The sequence below is a fragment of the Ostrinia nubilalis genome, chromosome 5, assembly GCF_963855985.1.
Source record: "Ostrinia nubilalis chromosome 5, ilOstNubi1.1, whole genome shotgun sequence".
NCBI lineage: Eukaryota > Metazoa > Arthropoda > Insecta > Lepidoptera > Crambidae > Ostrinia > Ostrinia nubilalis.
This window is the reverse complement of record NC_087092.1, coordinates 3,519,803-3,541,308: the sequence shown is the minus strand read 5'-3', so window position 1 is coordinate 3,541,308 and position 21,506 is coordinate 3,519,803. Positions and strand designations below refer to the sequence as shown.

At 39.5% G+C, this 21,506-nt stretch overlaps 1 protein-coding gene across 1 annotated transcript in view; it reads right to left on the bottom strand.

The window, feature by feature from the left end:
• LOC135072118 (uncharacterized) overlaps positions 1 to 21,506 on the bottom strand; it is a 357,723-nt gene that overhangs the window by 303,991 nt on the left and 32,226 nt on the right. Inside the window, exon 3 of the mRNA XM_063966072.1 lies at positions 4,536 to 4,906. Within this exon, the coding sequence (XP_063822142.1) occupies positions 4,536 to 4,906 (371 nt within the window). The remainder of the gene's footprint in view (positions 1 to 4,535; positions 4,907 to 21,506) is intronic.

The window sequence follows — 21,506 nt, the reverse complement described above, 5'->3', positions numbered from 1 at the left end:
AAGCTAGCCGTTCTTCCCGAGCTGTGATGCCCAAGCGCAGTCTGAAGTGGGCCAAGTCATTAGTCCGGGCCCTTTACTGGGTCAAATTTAAAACCGAATTGACCGTCGTAATAATTTCTCGGGTGAGATGACAAGGCGATAACTATTGAACTACATGAGTCTGCTAACAAACAATATCTGAAAGAGATTGCTCGAGTATTGCTTTTCAAAGAACTTATTGTGTGTAACAAGGGCTGCAGAACAATAATAAAGATTCAGAGCAAAGATAAAGGTTGTGTGATTTTGCACTAAACCTTTATAGTCCCCTCAGATTTAGTCATATGTGCCTTAAGACTAAAGACTTTTCATCGGTCGATAGTTTTTTCGGCTTCAAATTTGTCTGTACCTGATACCCAATCGGTGTAATGTTACTTTTATACTTGTTCGTTATCCCAATGAACAGCCCGATTAAGCTATCGGCCGACAAAAGGTAGGTATTTAGTCGGCGGAGGCTCCTATTTAAATCTAAAACATGCCCTATAATATGAACTTCATAAACGCTAAAAATATAGTAAATGTAAATTATGGAAGAAAATGCCGCTCTATTGAAGAAAATCCTGATAAAGCTGCAACCTTTATCAAGGCAAGAATAGACGAAAGAGTAAGGGAAAATGTCAAGAATAGATGTAAATGTAAAGGGCTATATGTATGTATGTATGTATCAATAAAACCCTATTTTAATAGAGATGCTTACCGACCTAATTATACTACATGCTGAAAGTATTATCACAGAATAATAATAAGTACTACGTACAGAAGTTTTACTTCGCGAAGGAATTTAAAAAAAATGTATGCTCAATGTCATTAACAATATGATGTAATTTAGCCTGTCTCAAGAGTCAAGCACCATTTTGTTGACAAACGTCAGTGATCGGCACTGCGCCGAAGCTATAGGGCTGACTTTGGTAAAATTGTGTGACGTGAGGTGCCAAACTGCGGAAAATGGCGGAGGAAATACATGATTTAGCATGAATTATCATGAATAATATTAACTACTTATTTACCTCTCAGTATATTGAGGCAACTTAAAAAAGTACATTCTGTGTTTTTATTATTATTTAGGCAGTTAAATACTGCACAGTATTTAGTACACCATTTTCTTTATTTTCTTCCATCATACACAAGAATACGCGTGCGTGAGTCAATGTTCGCTCGTATGTGAAGCCTTGTCGAATAGTATCCTGTAGGTGGGCCATCGTGCGTGTTTTGTTTTCGATGTAAACTCGCGGAGATGAACAGGCCTGGTATTATGATCAAAATATTACACATTGTTCTCCAATAATATTAACTCGCTAAAATTACCAACAACTTTATAAAGCTCGCCAGACTCGAATCAGACGTACAGTTTGGGCCAAGGTTCGGTTCCGCCCCGTCTCGCCGGCTCATTACTCCAGACCCTTATCTGGGTCACCGATATCAGACAATCACCTCTCCATTCACATCCTTATGTCAAAATTAATAAAGTCCAAAATGCAACAGGAATTATTAAGCGAACTGTACTTGCAACGGGACTGCACATCTGCTCTGATTGTAAAAAAAACTGAAGTTACAGATTGATACAAGGTCAATGAAGCCTTGACTGTTGACTGATAAACATCCGGACGATGACGGACGATTTCGATCATATAAACTGCTGTCATTATTATAGGACTATTTACCTAGCTACTTATTACGGAGAAAGACATAATACATACATACTAATACGAGTACGTATTTTTTGCACTTAATTTAATAGCACCTATTTATTACTAGGTACATAAAATATTGTGCATAATATAAAACAAAGGTGCTTCGTCTGCCTCTACGCTTGATTTGATTGAGCTTCTTGATTCTTCTTTTACCGTGCCGGTAGACTAACCTATTCACCTGGATAAGTAGGTCACATTTCCAAACACTTCCTTCACATATCGGAGTAATTTAAAAGCAAAAATATTTGTACTTTTCAATACCGTTGAGCCGTTGACCGCTGACAAGGCGGAGGGCATCCGATACTATTTATTGGCCCTAAGGCTCTGCACAAACGGGCCACCGACCACAGCCACCGTGGCTATCACGTACCACCTTTGGCAGTGCGCAAATGAAGGGGGCTATTCGATTAAATCGATTATCCTCATTGACTCGCCTCATGAATGGGGATACGTGAAATATCCGCCGCCACTAGTAGTCAGTGGTTTGTAATAGATTTGTATCCAGTCATGTCAGTCATCATGGATGACATGTCGCGGACACTGAGTTACAAGTGGCAGATACCAGTGGAGTGTGGCGGACATTAAGTCGCGAGTGGACGCCACGTCTAGTCTAGAAAACGTGTTTATTTTTAAGAATTTGTAAATAAATATGTACATTAATTGGCGGGGTTTGAACAAGAGTTCCTCGCATCTCGATTCGGCCAGTTCGTCACTATGGACCGATTGTCACCCAGCCACCACTGGCTGTGGTCGGTGGTTCGTTTGCGGGGAGCCTAACAAGCTCATTGAATGAACGGCCCATTCACCGAGCTAATATGGCCGTAATACTCTTAATTAGCCTGGGCACTATTTCGGTGAATGCCGTATTAAGGTCAGATTAAATCCGTCAATGATACTAATTTCGCGGTCGCAGATAAGTGGGCGTTAATCTTCGGAAGGTTGTCAATATCTCAAAGCATTTTAAGGAAAATTTGTAGCTTAAAAAACCTATTAACTTGGTAAATGATATGACTTGGTAAAGAACCGTAAAAGTAACGCGTTGTAATTTTAACCCCTCTTGAAGGGGAGGGAAGGGTAACCAAAGGAAAAATGAGTGAGAAGGTTAAAAGCTGGGTTTGTGCACCATCCATTGATTTTTAAAAAGGGGCAGATTAAAGTTGTACCTATGACTCTCACAGAACACAGAACAGAACCCTATCCCCCTTATTACAAAAAGTTAAGACTGGTTGAACTCAACTTTAAATTGACATTTAGTATGGAAATGATATTTATTTTCAACCAGTGTTCGTCCCAGGTTTAACTTTTTTGTAATAATGACTTCAGGGATAAGTTAAAAGCCTTAAAAACTTTTTATCAGAACTGTGCTTGTTATGTAGAGGAAATCATAACCGACCATCAATCAGCACAAAAGCACAACAAAATACCCACACTCATTGCAATAACAGCAAGGATGTCAAATAACAAAAAGATTGGCATAATGACTGTCACTTTCATACACTCGTCACGGAACTTCAAAAACCCCAGTCACGTCTCATAAACATACAAGCCTTGTTTACAACAAACCGTGGGTGTCCTCTTGATAATGTATCGTATGCTAATCATCATCGGATGACGCAGCGATTCCGATTCGATGCGAAAGCGATATCGATATGAATCATCGAGCACAATACATCATTGTTATAGCTATTGGCGCCACGCGATGTTTGTATCGCAATCTAGGGATGTAATACCGACGTAAGGCTTGCCGATTGATTTAGTATATGTATTGTATGCTACGTTGCGCAACAATTAATTAAAATAATTAAACGATTAATTGACTTACTAATGATGATTTGTGTAAGATTTGCGAAGTTATATCATTACTAATAATGCAAACTATATTATTTTTACTGAAATATTTTTTCAGCATTTCTGCACATTAATTTCGGCCAGTTAATATGATATCATTACGCGAAAACCGGCTACCGTGTTACACGCTCATGTAAAAGAAATAACGATAAAGTTTTTAAGTCACTGGTCAGTTTCATGCTTATTTTAAAATAAGAATTCCTACTTATCTCTTACTCTCTTATTCTCTTACTCATCTTTGCGCTATGGAGCTTTAATCTGGGGAAACTCTGTACATAGGGATAAGGCATTTATTATGCAAAAGAAATGTATTCGAGCTATTTTTGGACTACAACAAATAGACTCCTGTCGTCCCTTTTTTAGAAAATATAATCTGTTAACTTTACCTTGCCTTTACATTTTTGACTGTTGTTTATTTGTCCAACAAAATCAAGACTTGTTTATTCAGAAATTTCAAATTTCAAATCGAAACCTACGCTCTGTATACAGAAATAAACTAGTAAGGCCTCAGACAAAATTAACACTAGCATCAAGGAATGCTTTTATTATGTGTATAAAAATATATAATAAACTACCAGACGATTTTAAAGAACTAAAATTCTCAAAATTTAGAAATGTTATTAAAGAATGGTTAACTAAAAAATGTTTTTATAGTGTACAAGAATACCTAGATTATAAATAAATATGTTTAGATATAAAAATTAAAAATGTGTATACGCCTGAAAGGGTAGGATCAAGTGATACTCTGTAATTAATTTAAGATCTTTCTGTAACCTTGTTTCTATACACAATAAAGAACTTACTTACTTACTTACTTACTTACTTACTTACTTATTCCTTGCGCAATTTTTTGACAGTGGCTTGTAACCGCTACATAGATGGAAAGAAGGTTGGTAATTTTATTTAAGCTAGTAAGATCTCCTGGCCTACTTAGAATAAGCTAAAGAGTCCAAAACTGACCTGAACATCTCTCCTCGGCTGCGGCAGCCGCATCACTGTGTGAGGCACTGGAGCCGGCATTCTCATCGGGGGCGGCAGGACGGGCCTGTGCACCGGCGGCGGCGGCGGCAGGGCCGGCCTGGGGCCCTGCACCACCGTTATCGTCGGCACTAGCGGCGGGGGCCTGCGCTCCATGGCCCGCTCTACTATGGCCAGGTGTTCGGAGGGCCGGATCAGACGCGGGGGGGCCGGTAGGTCGAGGGAGGGCCGCGCGGGGCCCGGCGCGTAGGTCCGCGGTCGCGGCTCGGGGGGCCGCGAGGACTGACGAGGCGGGGGCGCCGGCACTCGCCTCCTAGACGCCTCCGATTCATCCGCCATCGGGGCACGCCAATCTGTGGACAAGGAGAAGAAACTTAAGTAATCATAATAAAGGTAGCAGGAAAGCGCTGGATGCAGGCTGCTGCCAACCGGTCATCTTTCCATATTAGGCATCTTTCCCTAATTCTATGACCTAGGCCTCTTCAAGGCCAGAGTAAGTAGACAAATATTATATGTACAAAGACCAAGACCCATTACCTACTTGCTCATGACAAAGACTTAACTAACCAATTTCTCGTCACCGCCAAGGAAATAATGTAAAAATATGACCGCTATACATTTCTTCTATTACCTACATGGAAAATTTAATAGATCATGCCTAAACTTGGAGTAAATTACACGGATTTAAATCACAAGAATTTGCATAGTAAAATTATTCCAACTCAGTACACGCCAGATTGAAATGACATGACTTTGACAGCAAAATTAACTTTTTTATGGATAAAATGTCTATGATTATTGTCTATACTTAGCAGCACAATATACAAATCAAAAAGGAAAATTTTCCACTTATTAAAAAAACGTTTAATAATTCCGCCCAGTAAAGTTGTTTAGGTAGTGGTAGGTACTTAGTGCTTGCATAATTTATTCGTTCGTTTGACTTCTATATATATAAAAATGAAACCCGTTTTCCGTTGTCACGACATAACATGAAAACGGCTTGACCGATTTGGCTGATTTTTTTTTTGTAGTTTTCTAATACTCTGTACAAGGTTTTTACGGAAAAAAATATAAAGAAAATCTCTACGCTAAGGCGGTACGAAGTTCGCCGGGTCAGCTAGTGATTTATAATTTTATGAAACAGCTGCAACACAAGACCAAAGGTAAATAAAGTAACGATCTCTTAAAATATTAACAAGTAGGTATAATGATAATTTCTATTAATTTACTGTATTAAAATTTTAAAATATCTCGTGGAAAAAAAATAAGCGCGATAAAGCTTATAAATACAGTATAACGCCATCTGTTAGTGATCTGCGGAACTCGGTAGGCGGGCAAACGCATGCCGCAACTAGCGGCACGTGTGTGCTTTTACGCTTGGTGGCGACACTAGTAACCAAAAAACGAAATAAAAAACTTATTTTTACACTTTTCTAAAAGATCAAGAGTACATAAATTAAAAACAACTATATAAACTGTAGTTATCCTTCCGACATTGTTGATAGTATTTTTTTCAGTACTGAAAAAATATTTTATTGGATTTGGATTTTCTTTTGGAAAATATGTGCTATAACAATAGTATACATTCAATAATTTAAATTAGTGGCACCAGCAAACAAATGTGGAAATTTTGTAGGAGCTTCGTAACAAAACATCCGGACGAGTATGGGACGCGACGAGTCCAATCAAAACATTATGCAGATTATGAATGTCAACAGAACGTTTTTGCCGCCAATTAGTGAAACGAATCTCAACCAAGTTAGAATAGAAGCGTTTACGTTATCTATTATGCACTCCCGTGCATTTATGGCTTATGAATAAACCATGACAATATCTCGTTAATAACGGCACTGCACTGTCGTTACATAAATCATACTGCATTTGAATACGGCGTGATATCAATTTTTGATGGCGTATCGATGTAATTCAGTATGGCGGACGTAGCTAAATCACTTATGGTACCGTTGTCGGTTTACTATGTTTAGATTGCATTTAAAATGCATGCTATTCGGTTACTTTGTGTGACAATAGAAAATTATCATCATTGTCACATACATCATAGAGTTTTGTCTAAGAATATTTCATGACTCCCATGAATATTTAATAAACGACACATTTTTCAGGTTATTTTATTAGCCTTACCTAGGAACGTAGACAGGGGCGTACTGTGCATACATGTGTCCTCAAAATAAAACAAAAATAGAAACTGAAAAAGTTTTTAATTGCCACGTGCAAAAATAAACGATTAGAAAAAAAATATGCTTATTTTGAATATCGAATCACTCTCAAACATTCTACTTAACAGCAATAGGTATCTGCTTGTATTTAAAAGCCAACAAATAGGTAATAGAGAGATCACTAAGCAAATTGTACAGGCCAGGAACGAGTATCATATCAAGGTGCTGTGTCATGTGGTATTTACTGTGACGTCAGCTTTCTACCTCGCTAGTTACAGCACTGGACAAGCCTGACCGCGACAGACTAGCAGTCTGATACGAAAAGCCAGGGTTGAACTTAGTTACTAGAGGAAAAGAAGAACGAAGAAGGGAGCTGATAGGAAGATTCCATGCTCAAAATTTGAAAATCCTGAACCTCCTAAAATTATCTTGAATCCAACAGCGTTTGCTCCTTCAAAAGAAGGTCATGGAATGAGTTGGAATGAAGTAGAGGTAGCAATTTCAAAAAATAAAGTGGAAATCCATGCTTGCCAAATTTCGTGATGTTTTCTAACCAGACAAAGGTATTATTACATTTTAGCAAAGTAAGTGAGGAAGTGTACTTGCTATGTAAATATTAATTAAATCCGTTATTTAAAGGCAGTGATGTCCTCGCAAACTAATATAAATCCCAACCCTAGTACACCTCTGGTACACTTTCGTAAATATTCCCTTAACCCGTTCACTGCTAACCGCAATGCTGCATGCGGTCCAGCCCGATCGGCCCGCTGCCCGCAATTAAGGGAACCAACTTCTAATTGTTAAACATACAAATACGGAATGTATGCTTCAATCAACTGTGGTAGTAAAGGGTTGTCAGGGGTGAAAGACCTTGAAACGTTGGCAAATTGTCATTTTAAACCTGAGAATGTTTATTCTCTACTTAAGTGTGAACTGGAGCCTGTTTGCGTTTCTTAAAGTAGACTCATCTAATTCTATGACTCACCTAATTCTGTGATAAGTATTTGCTTTGAGGGCAAGGTAAGTTGACTTGCTTTAGTAAATCTGGTATAGCTCTGAGGTATTTAGGAAAGATTGTGATTAATTGTGCTTGTGTCTATATTCCTTAAATAAGAATGACTAAAACTCAAGCAATTCTGAAGCGAAAAATAGGCTTGGGTTCGCACCGTCGTAGAATCTCAATTTAGAGACCGGGTTTTACCCACGGTTATAACCAAATGCAAAGTGATGACTTAATAAGACTGGAACTGGACTAAGAGAAATTTCTCATCAGTTGATTGTAAATGCATCGGAATTTAATGAATGGATGGTCATCCGTTGACAAAAACCACACAAATAAGTACAAAAACCAAAGGTTTGGTACCCCTACGCTAGATCCTTTTGGGACCGGTTAGACCAGGTTAGAAAAGTTCCGACGACGGGAATTAATTACGTGCTAATTACCGACGTCCTACTCAAATGCTGGTTCTCGTTCCATTGAAAACTTCAGGGCCGGGGCTTGTCAAGCAGTGAGAAGGATTCCGTTAAGGTTTGGCCCTATTCTAACAATGTAAGAAACTAAGAACCGTTATAAGCTTTAATTGTAATGGAACGCGAAAGTTAAAATCATATATTTAAGAAACTATATCGTGTAGGTATCCTATTTGTTGTTTGGAAAAACCTTGCCACTAAAAAAAGAATGCAGATTTTCCTAATCAAACTAACCTTGGTAGAAAGTTTTAGGATATACATTTAAGTAGGTATACAACATTATTACAACATACACAAAGGAAGTACTTACTAGTAAATTACGCAAAGTTGTGCAATATGCAGCCGGCTTTATCGTGCATAAAATGTAATAAGAAAAAGATAATTTCTTAACCTTAATTAAAATGAACCCCTGACATTATTCGAAATAACAAAGACTGTTTACACGCAAGGACCTTTTCAAAGGCACAAAAGTTTTAACGGCACACAACAAAGTAAGTTTAAAGTGTACCTACCAGAACCAGGTAAATAAACCTTGAGGAGTTCAATCACAAAGGCTTTGTGCTCCACCTCATCTGTTTACAACTGACACTCAATCTGTCGATAAACCTGATTTACACTAACCGACTTTGTTGAACGAACAAAAGAATGGAGGTGCAATATTCGTCATTGCTATGACAACACTGTGTACGCCGTTTTTCCCTCCAAAACGCGCGCATGCGCTGTGCAAAGATGCAAAAGCGCACGCTAACATAGCTTTAATTCCCTCTTGCATAAGTCGCTCGCAAAAGCAAAGGATTTGAATGAATGAAAAAAGCGGCTCTCGAGAAATTGACGACCAAAGTAAATTAAACTTTACTGAATCGTCATAAAAGCTTTTTTTGAAAGCTTGGTAAAGTCGCGTGTCTTGCCCCACGCAAGAAGTGACGATAGCCCGCAGTAGCAATTTTCCTATTGCTATTAAATATACGGTAGCGTAGGTTTGTAGGGGTGATTGTACGGGAAAAATGCGTTTCATTTTCTTAACAAAATGTCTTTTATTGATTTTTTAAAAGCCATGCAGTTTTTATGACCTGCTACGATTGCGTAAACGGAGATAAATTTTGTATTCCAATTTTTGTTTAAAAAATCTACGGGTAATTTAGCTTTACTGGTTGTTTTACTTATGACATTAATTTTACTACGAGCTTTTCATAGTTTTCACTATTCATCGAGAAATGCTATGTAGATTAACCAGAATAATTAACAAATTAGTAAGCAATGGCCCAAAGTAATCTGCTTAAGTTAAAAATGCCATCATCTTAATACACGGCTCCTGTTTTTTGAGATAAAGGGACATCAAAGTATTCCCTGCGGTGGAATCTTTTCTATGCATTTTAATAACTTTAAATCACGAGGGGTGGCAGTCGGAAGTTATTTGCTTAAGCTTTGAAAAGGGTTTTTTTTAACTGAGAGGGCTTTATTATAATGTTATTCTGAATACTTACATTCCACGAAGCGTGTTTTGAGAGATAATGAGCCACCCTTGCGAGAGTCGAGCGGTTTTTTAACCCGAAATGCAATCACGTACGAAACGACTCATCTTTTGGTATCAGACTAGCCCTTATTATTCACAACGCAGTATCATGGCGCCAGAAAGATCCCGTATATCCAGAAAGACATAAAAAGATTCGACGAAAGTTAGTATAATAGTTAATGAGCCGTTTATTATTCCAGACCACAAAGGCGTAGTTCTGAATACAATAACCTGTAAATTCTCGAAATGATTAAATGTGGCCGTAAACATTTAATGTGCTGTAACTGTTTTCGAGACATGATTTCGTAAATAGGAACAAACAGAATGAGTTGTTCGCTTCCAACTAGTTGTTTAGAAATTTTAAAAAATCAAGGTTTGGGGTTACGTCAAGGACTTGGGCATTTGCCCCCGTCCTGGGGGGCTTGTAGGGGGGCAATCGCCGGGAGGGACTGTGGTAGTGAAGGCTTTGACCGGAATTCCACAGTTCCTTCCCACTTAAGGCGAATGACGGAGCAAAAGGGTCGTTTTAATATATACCTGATCCTTCTGACTTGGTAACCTATCTTGTCTCCGCATGGTAGGTTTTTTTCCCCAACAAAAACTTGGGCATCTGATCTATCAATTTATGTATTTTCTCCTCATTACGCAAGATTTAGTAATATTCAGTCACCTTTACATCTTACTACATACGCCATCCTAGCAATACAGCTTTTTGCCTACCCCAGGTTTTGTAACATCGTAAATTAATTATAAGCCGAGCAAGAACTTCGGTATTCACGTCACAGGTAATTATCTCGCTTCTGTGCCACACGCGGCACATTAACGAGGGGACAAACAGACCACCCCAGAGAGGTACGTGTGGGGAATGGCGGTCAGAAGAGAGGGTTGACTAACCGAAATTGTAACGGCCAGAACTATTTATTTATTTATAAAATTATGACGAACCATTTTCATGCCTAGTGATTGAACTTAAGTAAGTGACGAAGACTAAACTTCCAGTATAGTTTCGATTACTCTTCCAAGCCATCTTTCTAGCCATAACACCATCTTTTTTAAGATGATTTCCGTTATATTTTTCCACGAAAGCCAAACTGCAGCATTGTCTCTTTATTAGTATTGGCAACAAATCGCTCTTAAGTACAATTTCATATTATTTTAGGCTATTCACTCTTGTGTGAATTACAAATGCGCTTTATCACTTTCAAGAAATATCTATAAGTGCAATTTCATATGCGTTCCGCAGAAACAGAGACGGGACAAATATTAACAGCTCCATCCGAGCGACAGATCCCGTGATAAGGTGCCGCGACCCGCAGCGAAGGGGTTAAGCGGCAAAGAGGCGTACGTGTGAAAATAACGCGAAGTTACGGACACGCAAGCAGTTTGTCTTTTAGTGAACAGTTCACGGGATTAATTGCTAATTGCGATGGGCGATTTGATGAAGAGGTATTCGAATCTCCTTTAATAAGCGGGCTATGCACCGCAATTTTTCTGTTGCAAATTGATATCTGAACCACTGATGTGGGCGGTGTGTTAATACCTTGGTAGTTACTATTACTTATTCTGTGGTTAAGGTCACTTTCTTCAGGTGACCGACATGCCCTATTAAATTGCATGCTCGTTTTGGTCATTTATTTTATATGGTCACATATCACCATTCTTGATGTGTATTACCTAAATCGTATCTCATTAAATAAATGCAGAAGGAGAATAACAACCTATACACAAAGTGCGTTTTGTTCCACTTAGGAATCGAACTCAGAATGTCAGAGACGACTCTAGCTGAACTACAAAGGCATCATAACCCTAGGTCATAGGTAATAAGTAATGGATTACCTTGACTATTATTTACCACTAAATACACTAAATCACACGTGATGACCCTTTTTCATCTGTCACAGCGCAAAATGAAGCCGGCTGCGCACACGCACGTAAATCGCGCGCTGTAAACCCTGCGTTTAATTGGAGGGAAATTAACGACCGCTCCGCTCCATGTTTACACACGGTAAATATAGTGATTTATAATTATATTTATTTTTGCCAACTTTCACGTGATAAATACGCGTGATATCATCTAGATATAATGGTTACTTATGGCAGCAAGCACTTTCTGCGTTTGTAACTTACTACCTACAATCACGGTCTGGGGCAAGTCTGAAAGAGTATCAGTAATTTCGATATAGGTAATAATATCTTAGCGGTCCAATTAAATCCAATTAGGTGTATGTTTCATGTACAATAAATCACTTTCACTATTATTTTAACTTACCCAGATGCGCATAATATAAGAACAACAATGTCGGTCTCTAACTCTACAATTTGCATTGGTGCGATCTGACAGTGCGGGCACGACGAGCAAAGAACAGAAACTGACATGTGCGGGCTGCGTTCATTTGACCTGATCGCAGACCGCATCTAGTGTGATAAATGCTTTTGGACGATATTCTGCCATTGGACGATATTCATGACAAATTAATATCTTTTGCTCGTGTCATTCTGGCAATTACGCCAGCTCAGTTAGACAAATTGACGAATCAAACACTTAAATGTATCAGTGCAATGAACCCAAGTTTTCAGACACCTTAAATGCAATTTTGATTTTCATTTATAATGGCTCAAACTTATGGTTCATTTGCTCGTTTCTTGAATAAAGTATAAGCGATATTAATTTCAAGAAGGTAAGGATCGGATTGCAGTAGGGAGCGTAAGTGACTGCACCAGACAGTCTGTCAACAGAGAGAGATGGCGGGAGATCGTGCGGAGAGTTGTATCCGCCTCTACAACCGATGTGAACAACGCCTCAACGTGACCACGACCGCACTGCCAAGAGCGAAACGAATAAGAAGAAGAAGGTAAGGATGAGATAGGTATTCCCATCGTCAGGGGTGCGATGGTGAGCGACCTCCTCGTGGTGCACCCTGGGCAACGTCCGCGTGGTCTGTTCACGCGGGCGGCTAACTTCTCACCTGCGCGGCAGGTCTCGTCAACTCGGCGGGTCTGTCGGGCAACCCGTAACCCACAATTGAGTGGGCCGGGGGCCGTCGAGGCATTTGCCCGGGCCACGATGCAGGGGACATCTTTAAAAACCCCCACAGGTGGGGGCTGGCGGGGCGTTTGCCCGGGCCCATTCTTTGGAGGGCCGCTCTCGGTACTTCTCTGATCAGCAGAGCTGACCGAGCAGCGGCATAGAGCAGACCGTAACCCGCTACGGCGGGCCGGGGGTCCTGTTATACCAGGGCCGCGAGGAGAAAACCTCTATAAAAAACAACTGGAGGAGGGGACTGGGGGTTCCCTCGAAGCCAGAGAGGCTTGCTCGTGAGCGAGCCTCTAGCCTGAGGCGGAGCTGCGGACGAATGTCCAACCAGGACAATAACTCGCGGCTCCGTTTCTTTGGGCTCTGGTGGAAACCGTCGGGTTTTAGTGGGTAGGCCCCGCCTTTAGTGGGTAGGTGGGGAGAGTCCCACATAACCCACTGGCCGTCCCCATAGACCAGTGGGTATGCGCAAAGCATTTCCCGACGAAAAAAAAAAAAAAAAAAAAAAAAAGGTATTCCCATCGTCAATCTAACAAAACGGTCCTCCATGTCCATGGATGGAAGTACTCAGTTCACATTGAAACTGGATACAAAGAATAGCCTCACTTCCAGCTTCTAACAAAGTCTCACAGGTGCAACAGTGTAAGTTGTAAGTAATAGTTAATGGTCTCTGATAAAACAACACGTGCGGTGTGAGAACTGTCACTGCGATCATATCGCGCGACCGATGACTCCGCGATACAGCCGCCGCAGGGTTATCAACCATACAAATTGGCATTTGAATAAAACTATCCCAACTAATATTATAAATGCGAAAGTAACTCTGTCTGTCTGTCTGTCTGTTACGCTTTCCCGCTTAAACCTCGCAACCGATTTTGATGAAATTTATCATAGAGATAGTTTGAGTCCCGGGAAAGAACATAGGATAGTTTTTATCCCGGTTTTTGAAACAGGGACGCGCGCGATAAAGTTTTTCTGTGACAGACAAAATTCCACGCGGGCGAAGCCGCGGGCGGAAAGCTAGTATTAGATAAAGCGTGCGCGCGATATTCGCTTCATTGTCTCTTAATATGTAAAGATGAAGTCACACCAAGCTAGTTCTTGTGGCATCTTTATTACCATTAATAAGAGTGAATAGTTTGTCAGATGTGTTCACAACTGCACAGTAGAGCAAACAACTAGGAAATTATTGTTTTCAGCTTGACGTAGATAAGTTTCTTAAAAAATATCCGACTTGAAACAAACCAGCTCTAGAATGCTTCTAGTTATTTCAAAAGAGCCTAGCTAAAAGCCGTGTCAGCTAAAAGTAAGACACTTTTTAAACATGACACAACTTACATAACTACACATAATTCAAGCCAAATGGCGAGACCTACAGACACCATTCATCATGAACTGGTCCACAGTGAAACTGACACAATATTTCACGGCAATAAAACATCTGAACTCTGATAACCCTAGCAGCAAGGAAACGAATACCTAACCTTAATATGCGTCGCTTTCTCCAGAGGGAGATAAAAATTTTATGTCCCCTTCAAGACACCGAGTAAAGGATAAAGCTCGAAAGGTGATCATTAAGTGAAATTGGGCAATACAGCCTGTATTTTATTTAATTTTTTTGTAAGTCGTATACTTGATCAAACAAAAAGGGTTGATTTTTTTAATGTAAGACAAGGCAGATATTTGACCGCAATCGCACCTGGTGTTATGTGAGATGCAGTCTAGGATGGTACATAATATCTGCCCTGTAAATACCTATTCACTCGCCTTGAAAGGGCCCGGATTATAGTGTTCAGGAAAGACAGCAGCAGGCAGCGAATTCCAGTCCCTAGCTGTTCGCATTTTAAAAGAGTTATCGATTCTGCTACTAAAAGGATCAATATCAAATTCGTAAATCCCCATACCAAACCACTGATTGCTGATGACAATTTGTATGGAAAGCTTTTTTTTAATATTTAAACTTCGGTCCGTTGGTGAAAATTGTTGCATTTGAGCAGTAGAAGCAATCTTTTTGATCAAGTATAAAAGTTACACCCTGTGTTATCGAGTGACGTAAGGGTATGATTGTAGGCTCGAGTTTGCCACGATAAGCTTTCGATAAAACCTGAAAGAGCGCATATGGGGCGAGACGAAAGTGACCAGCTGACGTAAAAGGTTATCTGATGATACGGTTTTGTTTTTGCGAAACTGCAATTGTTGCATGCTCTCACTTTCAACCAAGAAATATTGTACACCTTTTTGATATAAATTCGATAAAGATACAGCTAAACTAAGAGCAAGAGCTTCTTCGTTGTGGATAAAAAAAACGGAATAATGATAATAATATGATAAATGAATCGATATGTCTTCACAGCTACCAATAGCGGTGATGACATAATAAGTTGTTGATATAAGTCATAGTTGATTCCCATACAAAAAAAAAGTTTTCCAAAAAATGTTTTACTTGGTATGCAATGAAATCATTCATAATTTTGGTCAGTTGACTTCCACACACCTATAATATTATTTTGCACAGAAACATCGTTCTGATAAAAGGTATTTAAATCGATTGTTGCCGTCAACATGCATGGCCAATGCTGAAGTTCAAAAATCTGCATTCAAGTATGCCACATTGATCTGTCCTCAGTTAAGTGTTTGTTTACGGAAGAAATTGAAGCTGCCGGCCACGTATCTAATGATTACTGGAATTCGAATGAGGCGTCTTGATCTGAGCCGACTGCGAACAAGGATTCAACAGTTCGAGCGGGTCTAAGAACTCTTGAAACAAAGGTCTTAGTTAAGAGCTAGGTAATAGATATGATTGGATTGCAGGTTCTGGCACTTTAGAGTGGCAACACTGGCAACCAATAAAGAGCTTTTATTTAAATGCATTACATAAGTGTCCAACTATTTAAATAAAGTTTATGTAGAATGACTGGTCAAAAGCACTTGATATTTTTAGAAATAGGGTCGTAGTTCAAAACAGTAGGCCTCATTTGCCAAATCTTGACTTTCGCACACGTACGCTAGGATTTGTAGAACGATGCCGGCGATAAAGCAACAAATACGAGCTGACAATGACGTGACAGCGATGCACAATCACCGTGACCCTGCGCAGCGGTCACTGCCAGCTCTGCAGCGCCAGACACACGTATAAGCCATAACGCAGTAAAAGCCAGATTAGCCTGCAGATTGCTGAGGCGCGAATCGGACGCCTTTCTCCCGAGTGCTAACAAATGACTTTGGATGAAGCAAGCGTGATTTATTTATTCAAATCCGATACGCGATGGCTCGGGTCACGTCTTGCCTCATTGGTAGTTAAGGCACGAACAGCTGACGCCGGCCTGTGATCTTGCTTGCGCACTTGCACCATTTTATCTAATGCGATGTAATTTGTTACTTTCGATGACTTTCACGGCTCTGTTAGTGGCTCCCCGGTGCTGGAGAACACGTTTTTGTGTATAAGTGCTAAGTGCGGGCTTGCTGCAATTGATAAGTACTGGCTGTGATGCATGCATAACCAGTATTACCAGTTTGATCAGTGTCGCAGTCTACTCCATTTAGATTTGTGTTGTTATGCAGATTATCTAGGATTTCTTCTATTATGCTTCATCTATAGTTAGATTTCTAAATTAGTGCACCACATGTGCGAGTACCAATAATAGTAATGTACTTGTAAATTACAAGTTGTAATATCTGTATTATTAAGATGTTGGCAACGAGTTACATATTTAGATCTACAGTTATTAGATGTTATCATTTATTGGTGACCACATCGGGTATACCTCTACGTTATTGTCCGGTGGACTGTCGCCCAATATTGATGCATACATCTCCATAATTACAACCTTATAATTGGCTGTGAATGCACCCCTTTGGCACTAGGGTTGAACCCTTTGAAATGCCCTAATCATATAACGGCGTGTTTGCATAGGCCAGCTACAAAGGAGCTTACAAAGCTTGCGTAATTCAACCCGCCATTTGCAAGTTTAATTGAACACGTAGCTGTAATGGGAGAGAAGTCCAGCAAGGGAGGGTTACTTAATAATGAAGAAATTAATTAAAGTAAAAATATCTCAGTAACTTGAATTTATAAAGGCGTCATTATTAAATTTTAACTTAATTGGTCCTTATTAAGCGAGTCAGTGGCTTTTTGGTGTACCTATTACTGCTATAATAAGATTGATCCATGCAGGTCTGTTCGTATCAATTTCAACCTACAAGTGGTAAATAAATAACTTACTTTAGCACATCTTATCACCAGATCATTTGCATTTGCGTGCATCAACATTCTAATCATTTGTTTGCGCTACTCATACCAAGCAGACAGACACAGAAAGGAATTAAACATCAGTTTCCAGCGTCATGTAAACATGAAGAAGCATTGGGAGCAACAAGGGCGTTCGGTACCGAAAGTCCGTTTTGATGTTATTATATCAAAACATGCACTGTACCATCTAGTTTAACATCCCAAAAACTGGTATCGATCAGACGCTCCCTGTTGGCGTGAGAATAATTTATGTCACAAGTGGCGCTACGCCCTTGTTGCACACAGTAACAAAAGTGCATTTAAATTCGACCTGTATGCAGTTTTTAAAAACTTATTATTGTAAAAAATGACTGAAGACTAATTTTGAGTCTTCCAGTGACTTGGCCCCCTTTTAGATTGGTCCACGGATCAAGTCACCAGACTGAATTTTCAATTATTTATTCCTCCGGCAAATGGACTCACTCTAAGATTCTAGAGTAGATTTGTGTTGATTTGGTGTTTAATTTATTAACAAAAATATTGAAGGTTCACCTTTTTAGCTCTGGAAACTGCTGCAACCAGTTTAAAAAAGAAGAAAATATTTAAAATTCAATCCGGCGACTACTTGGTCCGTGGACCTAGCTAAAAGTGAGCCAAATGATTGGTTGAAACTGGTCCTGACCTTCCAGGCAGACCTGGAGGATCAGGCTGGACCTTCCAGGCCAGTTGCAGCTGATTCGGAAGATTCCTTTCAGTCTAGTGAATATTTTGATAAATCTGATTAAAACACGAAAGTCGAAAAAAATATTAAGAAAGTTTAATATTTTAACGGTGATTGAAATAAATACACATGTTTGACTTACATTTTAATTACAATTAATAAAATAAGTATTCAAATTGTTATTTATTTTCCATAAAAAATAAAAATTTAACTAACGCCCTATCTGTTTACCAGTTTGGTGCAACAAGGGCGGATAACACGAGTAAAAAAATCGCATTTTAAGATGTTTCCGATTGCTTTAAAATAGTTATAATACCTTAATCTTATTGCTAAATCATGGGACTAACAAATAATAAAGTAAGTGTAAGTCAAATCATAAACATTAAAAAAATATAAGACATTGAAACTTTCATCGTCAATTTTCTCGAAACTCAATTTTACGAGATACGCCCTTGTTGCACCCAATGCTTCAATTAACGTGTCTGTTGTGTGAATCAAATAAATTTCAACACAGCCCTCGGGCCCTGTCGAAACCGCGCCAAACACCTAAATAACGGCAAACGGCGTGCGCGCAGGTACACTCAGATCCAGATGGTGAATATTCACCTGCCATGAAGTATCTACACTAAATAAAAGGTGTATAAAAATACGTTTATTGCTAAAAAAAACCTACTTATTCGAACGATAAACGTGTAATTTTATCCAGGAGTTCCAGGACTATTCAAGAATATATCAAGAGATCAGTTTCTGAAGGCGAAAAAGAATTTGCTAAATAGGCAGTAGATTAAAAAACGTCGCGTAAGCAATGGGTAAGACGCTTCAAATCAACTAAAAAAGTATGCATGATGTTGAAGTTATGTTACAAGTTTATGCCACGTTTAACCTAGTAGTGTCCAGAATAGAGCAAGACTAATGACTTTTTATGCAGATGCGATCTATGGTTACAGAGCTAGGTTACTCAAAAGATGCTTTTTCATTTGTACCTTGAAAGCCCTAGAGTTGTATGATTTTGGGACCACAGAGGCTGCTTGGCAGTGCGCAAATGATCGAGCTTAGTGTGGACAAATAGTGGTGTCAAATTGGCTTTAAGTCCGATAAATGAATGCAGCTTCGCACCTGACTGTAGGTGTTGCGTTTGCGATTGCTCAAATACTCAAAGTGCAGTCACGAGCGAATAATTTGCGAGTTTTGGCATTTGCGGCGCACCGCGTTGAAGGTATCGGCACGCACGAAAGATCTTTATTAGGGCCCGGATTTATTGCTCAGTGACCCGTAGCACCGCAGTAGTGGAAACTGCGGGACATTCGTAACTCATGCGCATGTCATAGTGCACACAGGAAAACTCATTATATCAAAGAGTCATCGATGGTCTTCAAGCAAGTACCATTAGTGAGTTACATGTTAATGTGAGAAATCTCACAGCATTAGTTGGTATTTAATAGCAATTTACATAAGCTACTCGTAAATATTCGAATGTTATGGTCTTCTTAAGACTTAGTATCTGTGGTAGTTAGTATTCAGCTAGTTATTAGGTACCTTATTGAAAAATGATTCCAGTTAATATAATTCCTGTATTTCTCTCAAGAAGTAAACTAAATCACGATCACGATCCTTACCTGACAATAGAAAACACTATTAAAATTAATTTCAATAACACAAGCAACGACCACTCGGTTGTATCTAGCAGGAAGCATTAAAATAACCCTCTGGCGTTCGCTTGTCGTGTACGTAAATCTATGCCGTTATGTGCAAAAAAATCTACGAAGTCAGGAAGTCATTAGCTTGCATAAAAACCACTGGATAATTCCATCGCTTTGACCGCAAGGTGGCGGGATCCTATAGATTATCTGGATAGGGGGCGTGCGCCCGCGCAACGTAATGTGAAACAATTATTAGGAGTGCGGGGATGACTTGATAATGTTTGCAAGTGTCAACATGGTTGCTTCAGCGGCAACAACTTCAAAATGATTATCAAATACTTAGGCATTTAATTCTATAACGCATTCCTAACCAACCCATCTGGCCAGAGTGGCGTTAGCCAAATCCTCCATTTGTCTCTGGTAAATTAGAGGGTCGTGCTCCTGCAATGGAGACTAAATGACCTGATGATAAAGGCATTCCATTACTGCAAAATTATGTCATGGAATAAACTAAGTCAGTTTGACACGTTTTTATGGCAAATCCGCTAATAAAAATTTCGTACAGCGAATGAGAAGTGACTAAAAAGACTTTGTCGCAAAAATACATCTTAAGTGAGGGGTGGAATGGAGAGACAATTTAATGTATGAGGAACCCATATTTTATTATGTTGATGATATGAAAACTCATTTTATGCTTCTGATAATAAATAAATATGAGGGGCGGGAGGGAGATAAGGAAGGAATTTATGTTAGGGGAATGGAACCCACGCAGGCGTACCCGTGGGCAGAAGCTAGTTTAATATCTCTATAAGCCCGGTGACTCTTAAAGACTCCCGGTTTCCTTAAATAATGAAGGAAATAATTATCTCTAAGATGCACTTGCGATGACCGCTTCCGTTGCAAATGTTGCGATTATCTATAGCGGTACAGCAACCAGCTAATACGTTAAGCTTGCCTCCACATGTTGGTCCCAACGTTTGTCCCAACACCTGTGTGTGTGGATCTAGAAAATAGCTCGGACCAACGTTGGACGAGTGGTGCTGGGACCAACTTGTGGAGCCGACCTAAGAACTATCTTGCTATGGCCGAACGGAAAAGCACAGTCAGCGACATATGATAGACAAATGGGCGCATGGCTGATTGATTGACTAATCAAGCCTTTTTTGGGAATAATATCCTCAAGATCTGTGTTATGATTTTTCTTGCAGACTGTCCAAACCAAACTGAGAACAAGGGCCCACCTTATTTGCAGTCAATTCAAAAATAACACTCATTACTGTCAGAAATTACGCAATCCGCCAATTTTAAAACACTTTATCCGTTTCATCATATAAAGGATGTGCCTGAAGACTTCATAATTGATAGCGTAATAAATTATACTTTAACTGCTGTAATTAAATCAACTGCTTATAGTTAGAATCACTGACCCTTGTTAACATTTTACACCGATGACCATTAAATGTAATATGCTCAAGTCTATAACTTGCCAATAAATGCGACCGAAACTTTACGAGGGAAATCCTCGAGAATTTATTAGGTTTTAACCACAATTAAGGTAAATGCAGTAAGCAACCTTCAATGTTTGTATTGGCCTTTGAGTTGTGTCTAACAACCACTGACTTTCTCAAAGGAAAATTTCAAGTGAAAAATGATGCCACAGGGGAATTTGAGTATCACCAGGGACTCCAGATGAAGATAATCCACGACTACTGAATAGAATTCAAATACCTCCATTATTGGAACCGTGTTTTTTAGTTTCTAATTAATTGCAGTTTTACCAGGTTTGGTGGACTGACGATCTAGTGAAGGTCGCGGAAAGCACCTAGGTAGATGCGGGCAGCGCAGTACCGGTCCTTGTGGAAATCCTTGGGGGAAGCCTTTGTTCAGCAGTGGACGTCTTTTGACTGAGACGACACTAAGTTAGTCTTACTGCCTCTAGCTACAATGCGTTGTAAGTAGTAGAAGAGTAAACAGTCGTGACTAATACTACAATGAATTAGGATTTATGCGTACTGACATACTTCAAACGCAAGTACGCATCCCATAGTCTATGAAAAGTCGCCAGCACATCACGCATTGAGTATCCATTTATCTGTTTTCACCCTCCAACATTCATCGTCTAGGATTGTAAATACTCTAGGTTAGGGGCTCAGATCATAGAAGGGAATAG